Source organism: Magallana gigas, chromosome 1, assembly GCF_963853765.1.
Source record: "Magallana gigas chromosome 1, xbMagGiga1.1, whole genome shotgun sequence".
Lineage (NCBI taxonomy): Eukaryota > Metazoa > Mollusca > Bivalvia > Ostreida > Ostreidae > Magallana > Magallana gigas.
Window position 1 is genome coordinate 68852125 of NC_088853.1, and position 23133 is coordinate 68875257.

Genomic DNA, 23133 nt, shown 5'->3' on the forward strand with positions numbered 1-23133 from the left:
AACAATTTTTTTAGGTCGTTCTAATTTCTTCACCAAGTTCTACCTTGGATTCTCTGTGTACGTCGCCAATACAACAGACAGACTACATGGAACACTGTGTTACAAGGACGACAACTTTACACGGGCCACTATACCTGCTGTCTTCACCACCACCTGTCCTGTACATGGACAGTACGTCATCTACTACAACGAGAGACTATCAGGATTTACCTACCCTGACGGTTACTCTGATCGTGTTGCCAGTGACCTCTGTGAGGTAAAGGTGTATGGTGAGTGTAGTGTAATGTTATACCGCTTTCAAATTATGATCAGAATTAGTTAATGTACATGACGTGATATATGAATGAAAACTAACAGACTGATGACATATGGTCCTTTATTTGTTGGTGAAAGTCTCAGTGTTTGTATTGTCCTTGCAGGATGAGGATCTAATTGCAATAAAAAAATTAAAAAGCTGTGGATTAAAGTAACTAAAGACCGTTTTATGAACTCGTCAATTTTAAACCCACACGGTTGTGAATTGAAATCTGATATAAACCATTTAAAAATAAATTGATTTCTCGCATGGTGCATATTTTTAAAACCCTTAAGTATCTTATTTATATCAAAGGTTGTCCTGCTACCGGATGTTACGGGTCAAACAATACCCTCCCCTGTCCAGAGGTAAACTGTCAGTACTGTCACATAGAGACGGGCACCTGTCAGGGCTGTAAACCTGGATATCAAGGTTACCAATGTGAACTAGGTAAAACTGCTAATGTGCAACTCTAAACAAAACAAAATATGATTAATCTTGTACGGCTATAGTCTTAATATTTAAAATGTTTGCAATTAACAGTGCGACGTATGCAATTAAAAATCTTTCAGTAATATTTATACGCAACTTCAAATTGTAAAATTATCTAGGATAATTTGTGTTTAATTATGTAAACAGTTGTGTGTAGCAATTAATGAAATGTTAACATTCAGTATATATGTTGGCTATGTTTGCATTGGAAATATACGTCATTCAATGCTCAAAAACACAAGATAAACCTTACCATGTGGTATAAGCAGAATTAACGTCATAACGCGTTTTGAACACTAGATAAATTATGAATAAATTTAAGAGGGGTCGATGGTCATGGCCATTTTAGACTACTTTAATCTCCTTCAGAAGAAAAGCTATATATAACAAAAATAATGAAAATCACACATTTAAATGATAAAATACATGGCTTTTTTCCTTACGAAAAATAAAGTTTACAGCTGAACAAATCATACATGAACATTTTAGGTAGACCTGGTGGTTACTGTTTTGACCATTAGACACTTTGGTAGTGGACAGTTTGGTTTTGTTTCTATTCTCGGACTAGTTTTTAGAGCTAGCTTTTCTTGCCAGCGCTTCGCTTTAGATTGATAGGAAAGTTAACAAATTGACTACTTAAAAATAATGAATATCCGGTAACGTGATTTTCACACAGATTTCTTTAATGAATGAACGCTTAAAAAGCTCATATAACGTTTCTTTTGAAAATAATTTTTTAAAACACTCTGAAATCCAAGTTTTTTTTTATTAGTTTACATTAGTTAAAATATCAAGTATTAATGGCGTTGTTTTTAAATATCAAACTAAGTGCTACAGTAGTATAAAGGTACAAATGCTAAACATATTTTCACAATAGTCCGCTTAAATATTTGGTCTTTTCCGGAATATGAAGGAGGCAACTGTGCAGAAACAAGTAACCTGCTAACAAGCGGGCTTTGTACACATGGTTTGTAATAATTGCTGCATGTATATTAGATGCCCTCAAGCTGATATTGGAGTCTCGGGTCGATATGGGATGTGATACAGATGTTGCCATGTATTATGCTCTAAATATCAGAGTATTAACTCATAGTTTAACTGTTGATTTCCCAATACGTGTAAATATTTATGTTAAATTGTTTTATTTTTATAGCTTGCGACGAAGGAATTTTTGGAACCGAATGCAAAGAGACATGTGGACACTGCCGCGATGTTAGTCATTGTTCCAATATAAATGGAACATGTTTGACTGGATGTGATGCTGGTTATCAAGGGGACTTGTGTAAAACCCGTGAGTAGTTACGCATGTAAAATATTTTGACTGAAAATATATTTATAATACAAAGAACATCTAAACTTTAAGAGAATTAACATTATTTGTAGCATGTGACAGAGGGTTGTATGGTTCTGAATGCAGTGAAACATGTGGACACTGTCTTGACCTAAACCAGTGTTCCAATATCAATGGAACATGTTTGACTGGATGTGATGCTGGTTATCAAGGGGACTTGTGTAAAACTCGTAAGTGTTTTGTTTCATTTGCTCATTGTTAATAAACAAAAGTTTGTTATTGAAAATCTTTCTAAATCGTATAAGTATTTATTTCTTCTTGATATCCATATAAATAAACAAGATAAGTTAACGCTGTAATTTAGAATATGCAATAGATGTATTTTGACATTCAGGCAACGCAACGTTAACTTAAATGTTTTGGAGAGAAGTTTTGCTTTTCATTCACCTTTTGGACATTGTTAAAGTATCAATAATAGGAATATTATTAAATTTTTAGCTTGTGATAAAGGAAAGTATGGGTCCGAATGCAATGAAACATGTGGACACTGTCGTGGTGTAAACCAGTGTTCCAAAATCAACGGAACATGTTTGACTGGATGTAATCCTGATTATCAAGGAGACTTGTGTAAAACTCGTAAGTGAAAGAATTATCCTACTATACATTTATATAGTCATACACGTTGATAAATTAGATAAATCAAGTGATAGATAGTTAGATTAAAATGCTGGTATGTGAAGGAAGCATATTGGTAATTTAGAGTCCTAATCTTAAGATTGAAGAACTGTTTTGAACCAGTCCAAACACTTGGTATAATCCTCTTAAATAGATGGCAATGCAATAAATGCAATTATTTTTTTTAATAAAAAAAAAGTAATGAAATTGTTGAAAATATTGGTAAGTTCCAATTCAGTGCAAAATATTATTAAATGAAACAGTAACAAAACAAAAAAACCCAAAATAAACAACAAGTAATTATGAAATCATATATGTTTTCAAATAATTAACACATTTATCAATAACATAAAGAATATCCAAACTTTCTTTTACTTTAATTTGTTAGTATGGAAAGGTACTAAGTCTTGTTTGTGTTTATTACATCATACATGTATGCCGTGGTTTGTTTACAATTACGTGTTGACATCGTTCCTCTGTGTAGGTTGATCTAGGTTGTCTTCTGCAGCCTTACACGTTAATATTCAGTATATGCCGAACGTTTTATGTTTTCAAAGGTCTCAATGACCTCGAGTAGTGTTTCAATTTTATACATTTGCGCAAAACTGGATGTTATCGATTTTATTGAGTTTGCGTACGGAATTACCAAGTACGCATAAACCAGCCTGGGACAATACGCCCAGTGAATCATGGGTAAGTAATTTTGTAAATAATGCATATTATCATTAAATATAGTGCGTTAATATTCAGTTTATACCAGAATGTTCACAATTTCTTGTCTACAAAAATCTGAATGACCTCGATTAGATTTCAATTTAATACATTTGCTCAAACCTGCACATCATTGAGTTATGTATAGTGTTTCCAAGTTTACATCAACCAACCGGCGATAATACACCCAGTGCATTGTGGGTAAGTGTTCATGAATTATTATGATTATTTTTTTGTGGGATTTATTTTTTGTTTTTTTTTTGTTTGTGTGTAATTTAGTTTTTTGATTTTCTGAATAATGCATATAATTATGACTTACATGGAATGCATAACATAAAACCTTATTCCTATATATTACTAAAATAACTGTTTTATTGTTATTCATATCCTAGATTTATAATTTATTTCTGTTTTTGTAGGCAAGTTAGTAATGGTCTCTCATAAAATAGATACATGCATCAATACAACCTATACTTTTTAACTTTGAACTTGGATGTTCACAGTTCAAAGTTGTTATTCCTCCTAAATATATATTTTTTGTTCATTTAGTTATGATATAACATTTTGGTTTATTTAGTCCTTTAAGTCATTATATTGATTTATGATTACCTTAAATTTGGAGAAAAAAATGCAGCTATCTGCAGATTGAACAAATAAAAAGTACATGAAGATTGTCGTTAAACGCAAAAATTCTATCCCGACCTCGTCTTCGAAAAAAATAATAATAAATATATATATTAATTACATGTATTTAAAATTGAAAAAAGAAAATTCAATTTGTATAAGTTTTTTTTTATACAAATCGTCACAAAAACTCTTTACTGGAAAATGTTTGGATTTTGTTATTTTATAAATCAATAAACATATAAAAAGTAATCACCCAAAATATCATTGTAGTAGATTCTGGTACCATTTCCACGCCCCTCGACAGATGATTTACCATATGTAAGAACAATAAAACTTAGTACAAATTAACTTTATCTGCATTATTTTTTTACTTCTGTATTTATAATAAATATTAACCACTTAAAAACAACCAACCTACATTTTATAATGACCTAGTTCTGCTCTCTGTCCAGACGTTAACGATCAGTACTGTTGTATGGAGACGGGCACCTGCTTTACCACTGTCCATGCTTAATTTTAATCAGGTATGGAGATGTTTCTTCTTTTAAAGCTAATGTTATTTAAATATGTATGTTTCCTTTTTTCTTCATTTTTAACCGGGTTTTCGAACGAAAAAATCTGGTTATTAAAATGGTGAAAATGGCGGGCGGGCGGCTGCCAGAAGGGTACACTTATTGTACGGAAAACTTCTCCTACAGTTTTCAAGATAGGAAGTTGTTCTTTTGCAGATCAATTGTACATATATCAGAGGTATGCATATTGCTAGGATTTTGATTTCTAATAATTTCTGAAAACCCGGTTAGCTCTCACATTGACAGCTTTTCACTTGTTTTTAATTTTGAAGAGGCCATGAGATATCCTGCAGACAGTCAGAAATATGAGTTTTGTTCCTGTATTTTTTTCTGTAAAGTGTATTGTTTGAATGAAGCCAGTATGTAAACAAAGTGTTATATTTCTCTTTTCAGCCACCATTAAAGCAACAAAAGAACACATTTTTGTCAGACATTCTTCATCACATGTACCCTCAGCAGTATAGCTAGGCGAGCCTCACTAATGACGGGAGTGATTGTAGTGACTATCAAATGACCTTTGAGACCACTGAATTCATTGTATGACATTGTAATACAAATCAGCAGTCGGAGCAATTTAGAAATGAGACATATGTAGCATTCAGCATTGGTTATGTTTTGATTTTTATATTCGTTATTAATTTAAAGTGGCACATCGATAAATTATCATTATAAACATGCACTAAATTGTTATTTCCCTTTAATTGCTGCAGGTAGTGGAAGAATGGATTAAGTCAATGTCACAATAAATCTTAATTTGTAGTTGGCTACGCGTTGTCAACAGCATCGTTTCACATTTTATTTAATTGCATATGAAATTGCGTTTTCACCATGTGATCATGATATGAAAAATGTTATAAACACTTCTTTTCTTTAAATAAAAATACATGAATCATTCTTTTTCAAATATATGCACTTAACATCAAGGATTATGTAACAGGGACAAACTTTGCCTCTGCTGTGGTTGGAATCCGGGTTCTTTGGAATGCGAGCACTTTATCAACCGCGCTAAAGGTTTAACCAACTAGCCAGAACTAGAGAAATGCCATATACATGACTATGCCTCAAACACTCTCCACACGTCTATACACACATATATTCAGAGAATTAAATTGCGATTATTGTACAATAGAAATAAAGCAAAGTTAAGAAATTAAAGAAATTAAAATTTTAAGAAAAACAATTATTTTTCGTACATTTTAAACATAATTTAACGTTTACAAAGCGTAAATATAACAATCAAACGTTTTGTATAACATTACTGTGATTGCGCTCTGTTTTGCATGTGCAATTCAGAGATTAATTTACCATCTGTGCTGTGCAGTTCTTATAATAAGGAAAATATCTCGCTATCTTAAAAATGTGATCCTTAGGCTGATTAGTTGAAGATTTATATCCTTTACTACTTAGACAAATGAATATTATTAATACATATTGAATCATCATATCGATTCAAGCTTATCTTGCCCATAATAGGTACATGCATGTCGTACATTTATAATAGAGATGAATTGGAGAAAAAATATGCGAATGCTCTGAGAATTATAGCCACGCCATTTTGTAATAAATAAAAACGTAAACCATATAAACGGTTAAACATCATTCAAAGTTGTATTCAGTCAAACCGTTAAAGAGTATGGGTGGTCAACATATTATCCATCAGATCTACCTGAAATCTAAAGATATAATTAGTAAAGCTATAAACTATAATTCTGCAAAAAATAATGCAGGTCTTTACCATTATAATTTGGGTATTTCAATATATTTTATTATAAAGGACTCCTTTTAAAATACTTCAGTGTATTCAAACAATTGTCACGACCATCAAGTCACTTTATTTATTATATAATACATATTAAAAAGGGGGAGGTCACAGGCCTGAAAATTCTATACATGACACAAACATAACAATGGTTCATTACGTGTGAGTGAATTGAATAAACACTTAATTTAAAAAAACGGGTTTTTTACCAATTTATAGACTGTGTTAAACAGCAGGATATATCTACAATGCTTGAAACGAATTAAATCAAGTTATTGAAGAACAAAGAACAGTATGTTCCAAAGAAAAAAGAAACATGATACTGAATGGAGGAATAGAAAAATAGAAGAATGCATGAAATGAATCATTACATTCGATTCTATTGCTGTTTCAGCACCAACCTATCATATACTCATTAGCATGTGTAATCTTTGACAACGGATTATTTCACAAATAAAAATTTACATTAAATATAATTGATGTTTCAACAGCAACCTACTACATATTTATTATTATGTATAGTTGTCAAAAAACCGAGTTACTCCACTTTTCATCAGGCGGATGCCGTATTCTAAAATGTCAATTATTCGTCTCTTTAGTTCTAAAAGATTGCGCATGCAAGGTTGTTTTCTCGTTAGAAATAAAGATTTAAGTCTACGTCGCCTCTATGTGTTTTCATTATTCCACTTGGTCGGTTAAATATTTTTGTATTATTATAGGCTTAATAATAAGTACAACCGAATACCCAGCATTGTTAAAACAGCCTTAAGATGTTTGTGAAGAACTACTTCCTTCTTCAGTCAAGCGCTCTTATAATAAACGACCGTCAATTGCCTCCATCTGATTTGCAGGTAGCAAACACAGAAATTGGTTGATTGGACGAGGCATACTACTGTAACAAAGAACAAAAGATACATTATGGTTTGTAAATATCAAGTAATGGCTATCTTCAGCGCCTCATTATTAAAATCTTATATCTAATTCATGGAATGTTTTTGACAAAATGTTCATAGAATTTAAAAAAAGTATATGTACGTACAGGTTTCCATCTTAATTAAGCTCTACCTATTTAAAAGATAAGTTTAAGTTTTTTTTATCTATATTGAGTATTTTGCAAAGTGGTTTACCACACACAATATGTACATATTTTGTATAAGTTCAAGTTGTATATCATGAAAAATAATCTATCCTTCTGCTGATATAATATGGGACACAATTGTAATCTACACAAACATGTAAATACTGTTCGTATGAAGTTTCGGGCTTTACTTCCTTTTTTTAAATATATAAAAGCCTTTTCTGAGTCCCTCTTTATTTTGCTACTTCGATGATCGAGACAGTTATAAACAAACAAAATGACGAAAATAGAAACACCAAGGACGATAACTAGTACAGTGTAACCCTGTGTTAACCATACATTCAAAAGAAACTATACATTGTTACACGCATCAGTACATATCAAAAGCCAATGCTTCCTATGGAGAAACATGTGTGAATGCGTAAACAAGATATCTGTGAGTCAATGCTTCATATTGAGAAACATATGTAAACAAGATATCTATGAGCCAATGTTCACAATTAATACCCCCGCTTTGGCGTGATTAATCAAGGTAAGCAAAGTCGTTACTAAACAGGAAGTTGGCAACCAATTGGTGTAAAAAATATATCCCATAAAATGGCATGCCTAAACAAATAGTTTGTTAGCATCTGCAAACATTTGTTTGAAAATTTAGGTTAAAAATAAACAAAGTTGTCATTTAACAAGAAGTTGACGTCCGATTTGTACAAAAATATTTCCTACAATATGGCATGCAAAAACAAATAGTGTGTTAAAATTTCAAGCATCTGCAATAATTTCTGAAATAATGCGACAGAAAGTTTTTTAACGGAGAGACAGACATAAGGACGGACAGACAGACAGACAGACGGACACACAAGCAGACAGACACATAAGGATAAAACAGTATAACCCTTCTCCTTTAAAGCGGGTGTAAAATAATCGAAATCATTATTATAAAATGCGTGTCAGTGTAAAACGTAGTATGTCGAGATTTTTGCATATATTTTTTGAATTTACTAAACACCTGATAATGATTTAATTTATTTACATCTAAAACAAAACACCTACTTGCAGACTTCACGACATTTTGATATCTTAGTGCCGACATCAGGGTCTTTCAGGGTGTTATCAGTGCCACTTAGAGTTCACATGATGAATCGCTGCCATTCAGTTAACGGAAAGGTGACTGATAGGTAACTGAAATGTGGCTGAATGGCATAGATATGCCATTCAGTCACCTTTTCAGACCATTCAGTTATCATTCAATTGACTGAATGGCAGAGGTTCATCCTGTGGTTTCCCAAGGATTTTCTGATAGTCTTAGGGTTTTTATTTTGATACAGTAGTGATGATAGAACTTAACTTTTTATCTAGGGTCTATAAGTTTCGTCACGTGACTGCCGAGATATTGCGAGAAAATCGACTTCCGGGTTTATCGCTACACAATGGCTTTATCGATTATATACTGGACAAAGTTTGTGGAGGAACACACGAAGTGAACTAGAGAAAGCGAGGCAGCGGTAGAAAGCGGACGAGTGTTTCGATTTGTTATGGACGAATTACATGTCATAATTGCGTGTGTACAGGCATCAATGAAAGATACATTGTACAAAGTACAGGTATATTATTGTTGTACATGCCTCTCAGGGATCTGTGTAAAGTGACGATCGTTGATATGAATTTTGTTTATTTGCATTGGAGGTAAGATTATGGAATATTTTTTTATCAAGTGCCTGTATAATCGTTTGATGTAACTACTGTAGACATTTTTGGATGCTGAAGACAACGGACTTGTGTAAGATTTTACATGTCAGTGCCCTATGGGACAGTTTAGATTCCACCATGTGGCTGCAGCATTGTTGTTTGGGTAAAGAAAGAAAACTTGTTGTTTGAGAAATTATAATTTTTATTGTCTATATTAATCAACAAACATAAAATCTAACATGTATTTTTGTTTATTTTAGGTACAAACGAGCAAGTCAAACAGATGTCAAATGCAGATGGCAGCACCCCAAAATTCAACTGTAACGGTGTCTGATCGTTATTCTCCTAAACAGCATGAGTACAGGTATGTCTCTCAAAGTGACACCCCATAATTAATTTCAATAAAACAATTCTTTACTAAAGAAGTAATTTTTATTTATAACACAAAAGTGAATAACCATGTTTAGAGCACTCACAAGGAAAATAACAGATGATGACAGATCATTTTAGCATAACCAGCTGGTACAATTAGGACGATTCATAGGTTGCTCTTCTGTGGAGTTTATTTTTAACAGTTCTGCATTCTCTGCATTATGCATTTAATTGTTGGAGTTCTTTACATAATACATTATATTGTTGGAGTTGTGTTTACATTATGCATTATATTGTTGGAGTTGTTTACATTATGCATTACATTGTTGGAGTTGTTTACATTATGCATTACATTGTTGGAGTTGTTTACATTATACCTTATATGTGAGTCGCCACGACAAAACCAGGCTTGTTGAGTTTACGTCATAATCGAGAAAACGGCGCTGAAACACAACGTCAATAACGTCGCGTTTTTTATAAAGAAAAAAGAATGACACATTTCCCATAATCGTTTTGTACATTTTTGAAATGATTTCCATACAGAACTACGTCGGTTTTAATCAAGAAACTAATTATGAATAAAATAAAGTCAATTTTAAATCTGTGTTACACAAAGAAATTGAATTTGACGACAATAGTAATGTAACTATTGATATATTTACTGTGTATCGATTGATAGCGAAAGCCAAATTGTAACGTTACAAGCATTCCCGGTTTTTCCATGGTCCTTGACAAAAGTAATGCTTAATACTCAAATTCAATCATAATTAAAGTTTTGGGGAAAAACGTCGTGTAAAACATTTAGGTCTATACAATATAAGAGAAAAAAATTTATACACGAATGACATCCCGTATTTTCTTGTCGGAGTTATCGGACGTAGTAAAAACGAAAGTATAACCAACATAAACAATCGGCGGGAAGTCCCGCAGACGAACATTGACAGCTACGCTGAAGTAGAGGAGAATGATAACATATTCATTATGAGCCAGTCAAGCAGAGCCAGTGAAGTGCCCGACGAAATAATTTGTCACCAAGATGAACCTTTCATCGCTGAAATTCACATCTTTGAATGATTTATACTTCGGAAATCATACCGAGTTTGTGCCATTGTCATCGTCCGAAGACGAGGAAGAGGACAGTGAGACTACAGACATCAGTGTCGGTAATTATTCAGATTCTACATGTAAATCAGATTATCAACACGAATTCGAATACAGAACTGTCGACCAAGACGAAGTTAATTTTGTCGGTGTATTCAAAACAAAAACATGCGGTTGCAGTAAATTGTATGGTTCCCCATGTAGTACAAAAATCGAATTCGACCACATGCTAGAATACAGACAACAGTGTCAGGAAATGTCAAGTGAGGAATTAGATCTAACAGTGGAAGTTCAACTTGCCGCACACCGGAAATCTAGTACATACTGGCCCCAGTCTACAAGTAAAAAGCAAAAAACAAAAGAGAGAGAAAGAGTAGCACAAAAGTACTATTTTGCTGGTCAGCAAGTATGTCGAGATACTTTTCTTTTTTGCCATGGCATAGGGAAATTCAAGCTTAACAGCATAGCTGCATCTCTGGATAAAGATGGCCTAAAACCTAGGATTCATGGAAACACTGGGAAAACCCCTAAACATGCACTCAGCCTCACAGATGTTCAGCGTATATCTCAGTTCTTGAAAGAATATACATTGAAGAACGGACTCCCACTGCCAGACAGACAGCCAAACTACTCAACCCGTGGTGACAAAGTCCTGTTGTTGCTTCCCTCTGACAAGACAAAGTCTGATATTTGGGAACTTTATAACCAAGCAGCGACAATGCTTAATTATAGGTATGTGTGATTCTGTTTTAATAAAATAGTCAAAGTTATTTGATGTACTCGTGCTGAGTAATAACCAAATAATCTAGTGCATACTAGTATTTTGTGGGTCTGTTGAGCATTTTAAAGTGTGTTATAGTATATGATGCACATGATGTACTTTAAAAGAATTAACATTCCTAATAATTACCGGTACTAATGATATACATATTTGATTAAGTGTACATGTCCAGAAAGTTTTGTATTTTTTGAAAACATGAAATTGAAAATTTCTTGATAGTCTTCAAAACTATGCATAGTTAGGTTTCTTTTAAATGACAGACAAGTGAGCTTATCTGAGTTCAAGAAAGTTTGGTTGGAACAAACACCACACATCCTGATTATGAAGCCAGCTACTGATCTGTGTCCCAAATGCCAGAGATATGTTCATAACATCAGTAATGCAGGGAACCTGTCAGAAGAGGAAAAGAAAACCATGCTGGATAAGTACATGTGTCACCTGGACAAAGCCAAGCAACAGAGAGAATACTACAGAGAAAGGTGTCTACTGTCCAAAGAACTGTTTCAAACACATGACTTAAATCAAACTAAAACAGGTAAGTTTCTTCTTGATTTCTTTCATCACATACACCATTTAATCGTGTTTGGTATAGGTAAATAAATGTTTTCATAAATTGGTTCCATGCATACAGTCAAATTAATATTATTTATTACTCACTTATGATTGAAGATGATAGTCTACACCAAGTAATTAATATACAAAATTCAAGATATCGTAAATGGTCATGGATAGTTGCAAGAAAACTACTCAGCAACAACAATCTCTGTGAGCAATATGTTGCATAAATTCATGCTTGAAATTTGTAAATGCATTTCATAAGTATGGTGAGTGATTTATATAGTTTTAAATAGTACATGTACATGTACATTGTAATAACTATTTTAGAGGTAACATAGTCATTCAAAATTTTATTTATTTTAGGACAAGTATGTACAATGGACATGACTCAGATGTACAGCTTTGACTTTGCTCAGCAAATTCACAACGAAGTGAATTAGTAGGGGCTGGCTTTAGTCAGACTGCACTACCCTCATCATGCACAAGAGGTGGGGCCTCTGTTCTTCAAAACCCCCAGAAAGTGCCAAGCCTTTGGTGTGTGTGCAGAGGGAGCAGGTACATGTTTTATCATTAACAATCAAGCTTAATCAAGTCTTATTTGTAAATTTCTTTTATTTGGGTTGTAAAAACATATTGAAAAGAAGATGCGAGTAAATCAATGATTTCACTTTCACTATAGGTGAGCAAGTATTCTATCTGGTGGATGAGGCTGAGGAGGTAGGCAAGGGAGCCAATACTGTGGTGAGCCTATTGCATCACTTCTTTGAGCATTGGGGATATGGAGAAAAGGATGCTGTGCTGCAGATGGACAATTGTGCCGGACAAAACAAAAACAACACAATAATTAGGTAAAAAGTTCAAATGTTCCTTACATAAAGAGTGTCATATGTTAAGTATATCTGTGAACAAACTTATAGATTGTACTTGCTTATAATATTTGGATATATCACATGTTAATGTTTATGTCTTGAAATTCTCAGATATGGCATGTGAAGGATAATGACAGGTCGTCATCGCAGCATAGAGTTTTCCTTGATGGAAGCTGGACATACAAAATTTAGTCCAGACTGGCATTTTGGCCTCTGGAAGATGAAGTGGAGACATTCTACAGCAGAAACTCTTGATGAGGTAGCAGAATCAGTGAGGCGCTCCTCAAAAAATGGCCACAACATACCCCAGCTCATCAATGATACTGAGAGGCCGGTCTCCTTCTACGACTGGGCGATTTTCTTTGAAGCTTTCTTCAAGAAACTACCATCCATCTCTAAATTCAACCATTTCAGAATGTCTGAAGAAAGTCCCGGAGTTGTCTTTGTCAAGGCTTATTGTAGCTCTGCAGAGAAACCCATCAACATTTTGAAGAGAGGACAGCAACTACCTAATGTTGACACCCTGCCATCCGTGATTACACCCAAGGGTCTTGATGCTGCCAGACAGTGGTATCTTTATGATGAAATCAGACCATTCTGCAGGGATACTTCAGATAGTCTACAGTCTTGCCCTAAGCATGTGTGTCCAAAACCTCGTGTCAAAATAGACCCAGAGAAAAGAAAATGTCCAAAGCAGTTTGCCTCTCCTGAGATGTGAAATTTTAGGTGTATTGTGTACTGTAATGTGCAGTGTCATAATATGCATATTTATGTATAATATAATACATATATTGTATAAATTGCAGTATTTGAAATTATTTGTACATGCAAGTAGTTTTTAGGTAAAATTATTTGTTAATTACTAGTATTACCTTTATTAAATAGGAATAATTGTGTGATGTTTCAAAATGATAAATTGTAAAGTTCTGTTTTTAGACAACTTTATTACATGTAAAAAGCTAATGTACAACTTCTCAAATCATGACCTTTTTGCACTAAACTTTGATCGAAAATGATGCCATATATTCAATTTTGATCACAAAACATTTTAAATGAATATATCTTTTTTTCTTTACTATTTAATAACTTTGTATTTATCTTCTAGATTACTTTTTCATAATTGACTTTTCTTCCAATTTTCAATGCATTGTGAAAATTGCTTAAAACATTTCTCATTTTTGCAGCGTCATAGCTCCTGAAATAAAAGGAGGTTAATTCTAATATTTGGTATTTTTATTTATTTATACCAAAGCAACATAAAAATGCAAAAATCTCAATTTGTTGGAAAAACTCAATAAACCTGGTTTTCTGGTGGCTTATCACATATTGTTGAAGTTGTTTACATTATGCATTATATTGTTGGAGTTGTTGACATTATACATTATATTGTTGGAGTTGTTTACATTATACCTTATATTGTTGGAGTTGTTTACATTATGCATTTTATTTTTGGAGTTGTTTACATTATACCTTATATTGTTGGAGTTGTTTACATTAAGCATCATATTGTTGGAGTTGTTTACAGTATGCATTATATTGTTGGAGTTGTTTACAGTATGCATTATATTGTTGGAGTTGTTTACATTATACATTATATTGTTGGAGTTGTTTACATTATACCTTATATTGTTGGAGTTGTTTACATTATACCTTATATTGTTGGAGTTGTTTACATTAAGCATCATATTGTTGGAGTTGTTGACATTATGCATGATATTGTTGGAGTTGTTTACATTATGCATTATATTGTTGGAGTTGTTAACATTATGCATTATATTGTTGGAGTTGTTTACATTATACCTTATATTGTTGGAGTTGTTTACATTAAGCATCATATTGTTGGAGTTGTTTACAGTATGCATTATATTGTTGGAGTTGTTTACAGTATGCATTATATTGTTGGAGTTGTTTACATTATACATTATATTGTTGGAGTTGTTTACATTATACCTTATATTGTTGGAGTTGTTTACATTATACCTTATATTGTTGGAGTTGTTTACATTAAGCATCATATTGTTGGAGTTGTTTACATTATGCATGATATTGTTGGAGTTGTTTACATTATGCATGATATTGTTGGAGTTGTTTACATTATGCATGATATTGTTGGAGTTGTTTACATTATGCATTATATTGTTGGAGTTGTTTACATTATGCATCATATTGTTTGAGTTGTTTATATAACAAATCATATTGTTGGATTTTTTTACATTATACATTATATTGTTGGAGTTGTTTACATTATACATTATACTGTTGGAGTTGTTTACATTATGCATGATATTGTTGGAGTTGTTTACATTATGCATTATATTGTTGGAGTTGTTTACATTATGCATCATATTGTTTGAGTTGTTTATATAACAAATCATATTGTTGGATTTTTTTACATTATACATTATATTGTTGGAGTTGTTTACATTATACATTATATTTTTGGAGTTGTTTACATTTTACATTATATTTTTGGAGTTGTTTACAGTATACACTCACGCATGGTCTACGTTTAGGAACTTTGCGAAAAAATAGTTTACGAACGGATATCCCCGTTCAACAACACATATTGGTTCTCTATGTTGCTTTCCTATTCTCACAAGACTACGCACCGTCGACGATAACATATTATCTTTCGGCCATCAGTCACGTCCATAAACTCAACGGCCTCCAAGATCCATGCTCATCATTTGTTGTACAAAAAGTATTAACTGGAGCTCGTAAGCTCAAACGGACAACTGCGCAGTACAGTTAAGGCTGCCTATAAAAATATCGGCACATTTTTGTTATGAAAACACGACGTATACTAAAGTTCAACTGGCATGTCCTTTTTAAACTCAATAAAAGGCACTCAAATGCAATATATTTCTAAAATATGTATGTAACAGTACAATATTTTATGTTTATAGTTGTATAGTCGCATGGTACAAGCAGATGTATATGTGGTTTTGAGGTCATTTAAAAAATTAAATATTGTAAGGGCATAATCATGTCAACATTCCCAACTGAATCATGAAATAACAATATTATATCGTAGATTTTGAAAAACGCTGCGAACTTAGTAAGATAATATTTTTGTTAGTAGAAACCGTAATTTATAATGCATATGTTAAATAATTTTGAAGGTCTCAAGATTAATTTTATTAAAAAATAATTAATTTGTAAGATTTTACAAGGATTGTAGAAGTTTATAAGTTACATAGCATATTTCAAATTCACATTTAAAAGTTTGTCAGGATCAGTTAAGTGTATGTCCATGCAATTAAGTGATTGATTTAGGTACTCAGCTTTAAGATATATTTCAGGGCTGCTAATATTTGTTTCATCTATATTAATGTGGCCGCCCCCCCCCCTTTATATTCGTTTTAATCTCTTTGGACTCAAAGTTGTTGTTGAAAAGTATATAGACCCCTTTAAGTTACGAAGATAAGAATTATAGACACATTTATATACATGTATCTACCGTGTTTCTACAAGCTGTTCATGTTCAGAAATATCTTAAGTTTGTTTCATATAAGCCTGGGCAAGCCTTTCTTTCTTACAATAAATGGTGCTAAGAATTCAGAATTTTGCCGAGTGCAGTGCCTTAAGAATTATATTAATCAAAGTGGGGTGCAATAGGGTCCTTTATTTTACTACGTACTATGCACACCTGTGACGAGGATCAAATTTTCTTTGATACTGAAGAATTGATTATCTTTTGCTAATATCCAGATGGGGAAAATTACTAGTCATTCATTTCGAATTGACATGGCTTCTCACTGCGCAGACTGCGGAATGGGCGACGGTTAAATTAGACTCCTGGGACGTTGGAAATCGTATGCCTTTAAATCGTACATCAGACCGGTTAATTCGTGTAATTAGATTCATTTACCCAGTCTAGTCAACAGCGTGTTAACATTGTTTACGCTGTATCCGGAGCATATGTTTCTCATCCATTGTTTTTTTTTTATAATGCTTAACACCAGACCTTAAAATTGTCTACATTGTCCCTATTTCCTCTGTTATCTACTAATTACACTAACAGAAAAACGTTTAATAGGACATGGTTATATTTAACATTGTATTCCAAGTGTAATATCTGTGATGACTAGCCTTTTATTACCGGCGTGTCGATAAACAGGAAAATGCTAGAGGAGATATCTCCGTGATGTCATCGACAATTTTAAAGAGCACTCGCTTCCTTTGTTTCAATTTCAATTCAAAAAGCGACAAGAATGAAGTGCAAACAATGAACATTCATTTTTAAACGAAGAAATGAGTTATAATATTATAACATCCCAAAGCAAACTTGAAATAAGTAAACTTTGATAATTTCGGAGATAAAGACCATTTTCTACGGCACTCTGTTTAACGAATGTCTACGTGAAACTATAAACAGAATTCAAGAGTCGGGTGTGTTTCCTGTTTAATTTTCTGATGTCCGAGCTGGTCACAAAGATGTATGGAGTGTTTGTGTGTGTCGGAGTTTTTGTCTTTGCTAACGGTTACGGTAAGACTAATAGAATCATTCATTATTACGAGTGTGGGATGGTGAAATTCCACCGAGGGGACAAGATTCACGGTCTAGGACGAGGCTTTGCCGAGTCCTAGACTGTGAATCATGGCCCCGAGGTGGAATTTCACTATCCCACACGAGTATATAATGAATGATTATTTTTCTCGAATTATATTACCTTAAAAAATGATGTTTGACAACTTTCTGTTATGACGTTCAAAAGATTACTTTCAGTTTATTCCTCCGCATGCTTCAAATAGTGCAAATCAAAATGAGAGCATACGACAGTTTTTTAATTTAAAAAATGATAAATTGTAATTAATTAAGCAACACAATTACTTAATGGATAATCTCAATGCAACATTTTGCATTTCCCTACAGTTGCACGGCTTCACGTCCTTATATTTTGTTAACGGCGGTAATTAGTTTTTTTTTAACCGCATTATTCATTTATATTTGTTACGTGTAAATTAGGAATGTGCATGACGTTACAATGGGTTAAATTTATCCTTAAACATTATAGTTCAAGGTAAAACAACATGATATGGATCTACAGAGGATCAAAAGATTGTCACAGTGGGTGATATTTTAAAATAGAGAAAACAAATGACGCCTAATTATCGTGACGAAAACTCAGACATTGTATATTTTTAAAAATATTTCATTAACAGCACATGATCAACTCGAAAACTTTAATTAATTTATATACTGATGATATAAAACAATCGACGATGCAGCCATTGTGTACAACGTAAATGAAAGAAAACTTAATGTCCGCAAAAAAAGCGACGAAACGAAAAAAAAATCTTGATGCATACATCTTTTTTATCACAGTCTTTCAGTTTTTGTTGTACCTTTAAATGATGTTGTTAAACATATGATTATATTAAGTAGAGGATTGATTTAGAAATGTAATGACTATCACTTATAAAATAATTTTCAATTTCCATATTAATATACATTTCTTTTTTTTTACGAACTGTAGCTTAACATTGTTTAACAAGGTGTTTTGTTTTTACTTCGAAACAGTTAATGTCGCCCTCAACAAACCAGCATACCTACAGTACCCATTCAGACCAGGTGACGACACATGGGGCGCCAGTAACGCTGTAGACGGACGTAAATCAGACATGACTTGGTATGGAGGTCAATGTACTGTATCATGGGGCAGACAAACCGCCACCTGGTGGGTGAACCTGACCACCATCCACAGCATTCATCACATCACCATCTATTTCAGGACGAACAATAAACCATGGGGTAAAGTCACATTTACTAAGAGTCCAGTAAGACATAAATATGTTTCGACTATAGATGTATCGATACATTTAGTGTTTAGCCTCACATATCACCCAAATTCTTATAAGAGTATAAGAGTCTATCAGAATATTGTGTTCTGAAATAAAATAGGACGGTACATCAATAGGTTACACGTTTGAAACAATATCATTTAAAACCAGAAAGTGTTTGAAACTTATCTTCATTAAATTGTTTTCATGGAATTTAACCTCTACAATAACATATCCTCAACCTCAACAAAATTATTATAAGTAATATCAACATTAAAATAAAATAATATATAACTTATACGTCTGATAAACATCCGATTATTACGACACTATATCACATCACTATTAAAATGATCAGTATTGCAACATGCTTAAACCTGAAATTCACATGTTATAACTACTGAATAGAAATAGATCAATACCATTACCATGTAATGTTGGATATGCCTAGTGTCACGGTAGGTGTTAGCACGATAAAGGACCTTCACTTCTCTTGTAACCCGCGGTGTGAAGAACTGGCTTACAATGTAAACAGAACGTTCTTCTTGGGTACTCTGCTTCTTTTTTAGAAAGGGGTTAATACTCAGTGTCATTTGATGGATGTTAAACAACTGAAATCTAAACTGTGTTTAAACATCTGCTATATGTAAGTTGTTGATGTCTATAAAATGTATAAGGAATTTTTTACTATTACAGGTAAATAAGTATTATTAAAGTCCACCATTTATTATAAAGTAAGCTATTTCTACAAAACATTTCTGCACGGATATCTTTGAAAGTGCAGTTTTACCTAGAGATAATAGTGTGTTAGAATCCTAACAAATAAATCTATACTGTGACTATGCAACGAATAATAGGCCCAGTGTCGCAGTAGGTTTTGGCACGATAAAGGACATGCACTGCTCTTCTGAGAACCTTGGTGTGAATCAGTAAAGGTATGATAATGAATACAAACCGTTTGTTCTTGAATTAAAAGCTTCTTAAGGACAAAAGACTGCTTTATGACCAACCCGTGAATACTCAATATGAGTTGAAGGATGTTAACAACTGAGATTAAAATGTGTGATAATACGTTTAAATCTGCTCTTTGTAAGCAAACGCTAATTTCCGTATTTCGATTTTATTTCTGCCTCCTACATGTAAGGTAAATTATATAGACATATTGTGCACGTCTCTAATACAAAGAAAGCGATTTAGGAACTTCAATAATTATCTAGCTTTATTAATCAAAAAATCTAAAAGAAAAAATAAATATTATTTTTTATGTTTACTGCAAATTCATTTAATGTCAACAGTGCTGTGTGCGATTTCTTTGTACGTACGCAATACAATAGACAGACTACAGAAAAACAAAATGTATGAAATACCGTTCATCTTATGTTTTTTTTTTTTTTTAAACTAAAAAAGCAAATCAAACACAAATAGGTACTATAGTAATCTAATTTTACTGTAAACCCTTCATTTTTTTCACAATGTTTGAAAAAAACACATACTGGGTACCCTCTTTTACAGATACGACATCATAAGTTGTCTTTAATACCATATGTTTGTTAAACTTTGTCTAGCTACATTGTTATGTACGTCCATCAATTGATTAACATTTCATGCAGGTCCTTCTAATTTGCTCACTAAGTACTTCCTTGGATTCTCTGTGTACATCTCCAATACAACAGACAAACTACAGGGAACACTGTGTTACAAGGACGTCAACTTTACACTAGACACCATACCTGCTGTCTTCACCACCACCTGTCCTGTACATGGACAGTACGTCATCTACTACAACGAGAGACTACTAGGAGTTACCTATCCTAACTATTACTCTAATTATGTCTGGAGTTACCTTTGTGAAGTGGAGGTGTACGGTGGGTGTAATGTTATACCGCTTTAAAATAATGATCAGAATTAGTTAAGGTACATGACGTGAGATATAAATGAAAATTAACGTATTGATTGCATATATTAGTACTCCTTTATTTGTTGGTGATAATCTCAGTGTTTGTATTTTAACGCATCAATGATCAAGTTGCAAAAAAATAGAATTAAAAAAAAATGTCCATTAAAGTAACAGAAGTCCTTTTTAAAATAATGTCAATTCTGAGTTCACATGACCCTACAATAACATTTGATATAAACCATTTGAAAATAAGTTTTATCGTATGGTGCACATTTTTAAACCCTTTAGTGGCCTTTATGTTTAACATATAATTTATCAAAAGACTATTTTAAAAAATTATTTAACACAAGAGAAACATTTAATCAGAATTATACTATTTAGTTCTACTGATCACTAATGATATTCATGATACAGGATGTCCTGCTACCGGATGTTACGGGTCAAACAATACCCTCCCCTGTCCAGACGTTAACTGTCAGTACTGTCACATAGAGACGGGCACCTGTCAGGGCTGTAAACCTGGATATCAAGGTTACCGCTGTGAACTAGGTAAAACTGCCTATGTGCAACTCTAAGGAAAACAAAATATGATTAACATTGTACGGCTATAGTCTTTACATTTAAAATCTTTGCAATAAACAGTCCGATGCATGCAAATAAAAATCATTCAGTAATATTTATCCCCAATTTTACACTGTAAAATTATCTAGGATATTTTGTGTTTAATTCTGCAAAAAGTTATGTGTAGAAATTAATTAAATGTTAACATTCAGTTTATATTTTTCGCTGTGCTTGCATTGGAAAAATACGACATTCACTGCACAAAAACACAGGATAAACCTTACCATGTGATATAAGCAAAATTCACGTCAGAACGCGTTTTGAATACTAGATAAATTATGAAAAAAATTAAGAGGGGGCGGTGGTCGTGGTTATTTTTAGACTACTTTAATCTCCTTAAGAAGAAAAGCTGTATATAAGAAATATAGAAACATTTAAAGGGTAAAATAAATGGATTTTTTCCATAAAATGATAACAGTTTACAGCTTAACAAATCATATCTTAAAATGTTAGGTAAAGCTGATGGTTAATGTTTTGACCATTAGGCATTTTGGTAGTAGATAGTTTGGTTTTGTTTCTATTCTCGCACTAGTTTTACGAGCTTGCTTTTCTTGCCAGCGCATCGCGCTGGGGACATGCACTTGCTATAGATTTATATGAAAGTTAACAAATTGGCTACTTAGAAAGAATGAATATCCGGTTACGTGATTTTTCACACAGATCTCTTTAATGAATGAACGTTTAAAAAGCTCATATAACGTTTATTTTTTTTCAAAAATTTTTTTTAAAACACTCTGAAATCCAAGTTTCCTTTTATTAGTTTACATTAGTTAAAATCCCAAGTATTAATGGCATTGTTTTAAAATATCAGACTAAGTTCTACAGTACTTTAAAGGTACAAATGCTAAAAATATTTTCCCAATAGTCCGCTTAAATATTTGGTCTTTTCCGGAATATGAAGTAAGCGATCGTGCAGAAAAAAGTAATCTGCTAACAAGCGGGTTCCGTACACATGTTTTGTAATAATTGCTGCATGTATATTAGATGCCATCGGGCTGATATTGGAGTCCAGGGTCGATATAGGATGTGATACATATGTTGCCATGTATTATGCTCCAAATATCAGAGTATTAACTCATAGTTTGACTGTTGATTTCCGAATACGTGTAAATATTTATACTTTTATTTTTATAGCTTGCGACGAAGGATATTTTGGAACCGAATGCAAAGAGACATGTAGACACTGCCGCGATGTTAACCATTGTTCCAAGATAAATGGGACATGTTTGACTGGATGTGATGCTGGTTATGTAGGGGGCATGTGTAAAACTCGTGAGTAGTTACGCATGTAAAATATTTTTTTTTGAAACTAGATATATAGTAGATATAATATCTACACTTTTAAAGAGTGAACATTTGATTTGTAGCATGTGACAGAGGGTTGTATGGTTCTGAATGCAATGAAACATGTGGACATTGCCGTGAAAAACAGTGTTCCAATATCAATGGAACATGTTTGACCGGATGTGATCCCGATTATCAAGGAGACTTGTGTAAAACTCGTAAGTGGACGATTATCTTACTATACATATACATAGTCATACACATTGATAGATAAGATAAAGTGATAGATAGAGAGTTAGATTAAAACGCGGGTAGGTGAAGGAAGCATATAGGCAATTAAGGTCTTAATCTTTAGATTGAAGAACTGTTTTGAACCAGTCAAAACGCTTGGTATTATCCTCTGAAATAGATGTCAATGCAACAAACTCGAGAATTATATCACTGCCACATCCGTGCGTTATCGCGTGATAACAATAAATAGCGTACGTATATTCCTTAATATAAAATGAGGTAGAATAACACTACCCCGTGGTTTCCACAAACTAATAAACATATCAAGGGAAGGAAAAAGATCTCAGTTTTATCAAATTCGCTTCTAGAATCATATATTCCTCTAAATTAAACAGATATTCATCTCGTTCTCAATAAACCTTCGTACTGTTTGCACGGAAAACGGTATG

The 23133-nt window shown here is 32.9% G+C and overlaps 1 protein-coding gene and 2 long non-coding RNA genes across 3 annotated transcripts; all 3 read left to right on the top strand.

The window, feature by feature from the left end:
• The first annotated feature begins 2520 nt into the window (after window positions 1-2520).
• On the top strand, window positions 2521-5520 carry LOC136273079 (uncharacterized). The gene is made up of 3 exons (XR_010711251.1): window positions 2521-4409; window positions 4527-4615; window positions 5057-5520. It is a non-coding gene; the product is annotated as an uncharacterized lncRNA (long non-coding RNA).
• Window positions 5521-8928: 3408 nt separating this feature from the next.
• On the top strand, window positions 8929-9489 carry LOC136273083 (uncharacterized). The gene is made up of 3 exons (XR_010711260.1): window positions 8929-9101; window positions 9246-9349; window positions 9447-9489. It is a non-coding gene; the product is annotated as an uncharacterized lncRNA (long non-coding RNA).
• Window positions 9490-17304: 7815 nt separating this feature from the next.
• Window positions 17305-21123, top strand: LOC136276224 (uncharacterized). Its single transcript, XM_066087644.1, has 4 exons — window positions 17305-17356; window positions 18392-18622; window positions 20262-20516; window positions 20963-21123. The coding sequence occupies exons 1-4, from the start codon at window positions 17305-17307 to the stop codon at window positions 21121-21123; spliced, it is 699 nt and encodes a 232-aa protein (XP_065943716.1).
• The last annotated feature ends 2010 nt before the right edge of the window (window positions 21124-23133 follow it).

Bases quoted from the DNA above. Each gene is read 5' to 3' on its own strand.
- LOC136276224 (XM_066087644.1), top strand. From the start codon at position 17,305: ATGTATGGAGTGTTTGTGTGTGTCGGAGTTTTTGTCTTTGCTAACGGT. The intron at 18,623-20,261 runs GTAAAGTCACAT...CATTTCATGCAG, and splicing joins GACGAACAATAAACCATGGG to GTCCTTCTAATTTGCTCACT. The intron at 20,517-20,962 runs GTGGGTGTAATG...TTCATGATACAG, and splicing joins TTGTGAAGTGGAGGTGTACG to GATGTCCTGCTACCGGATGT.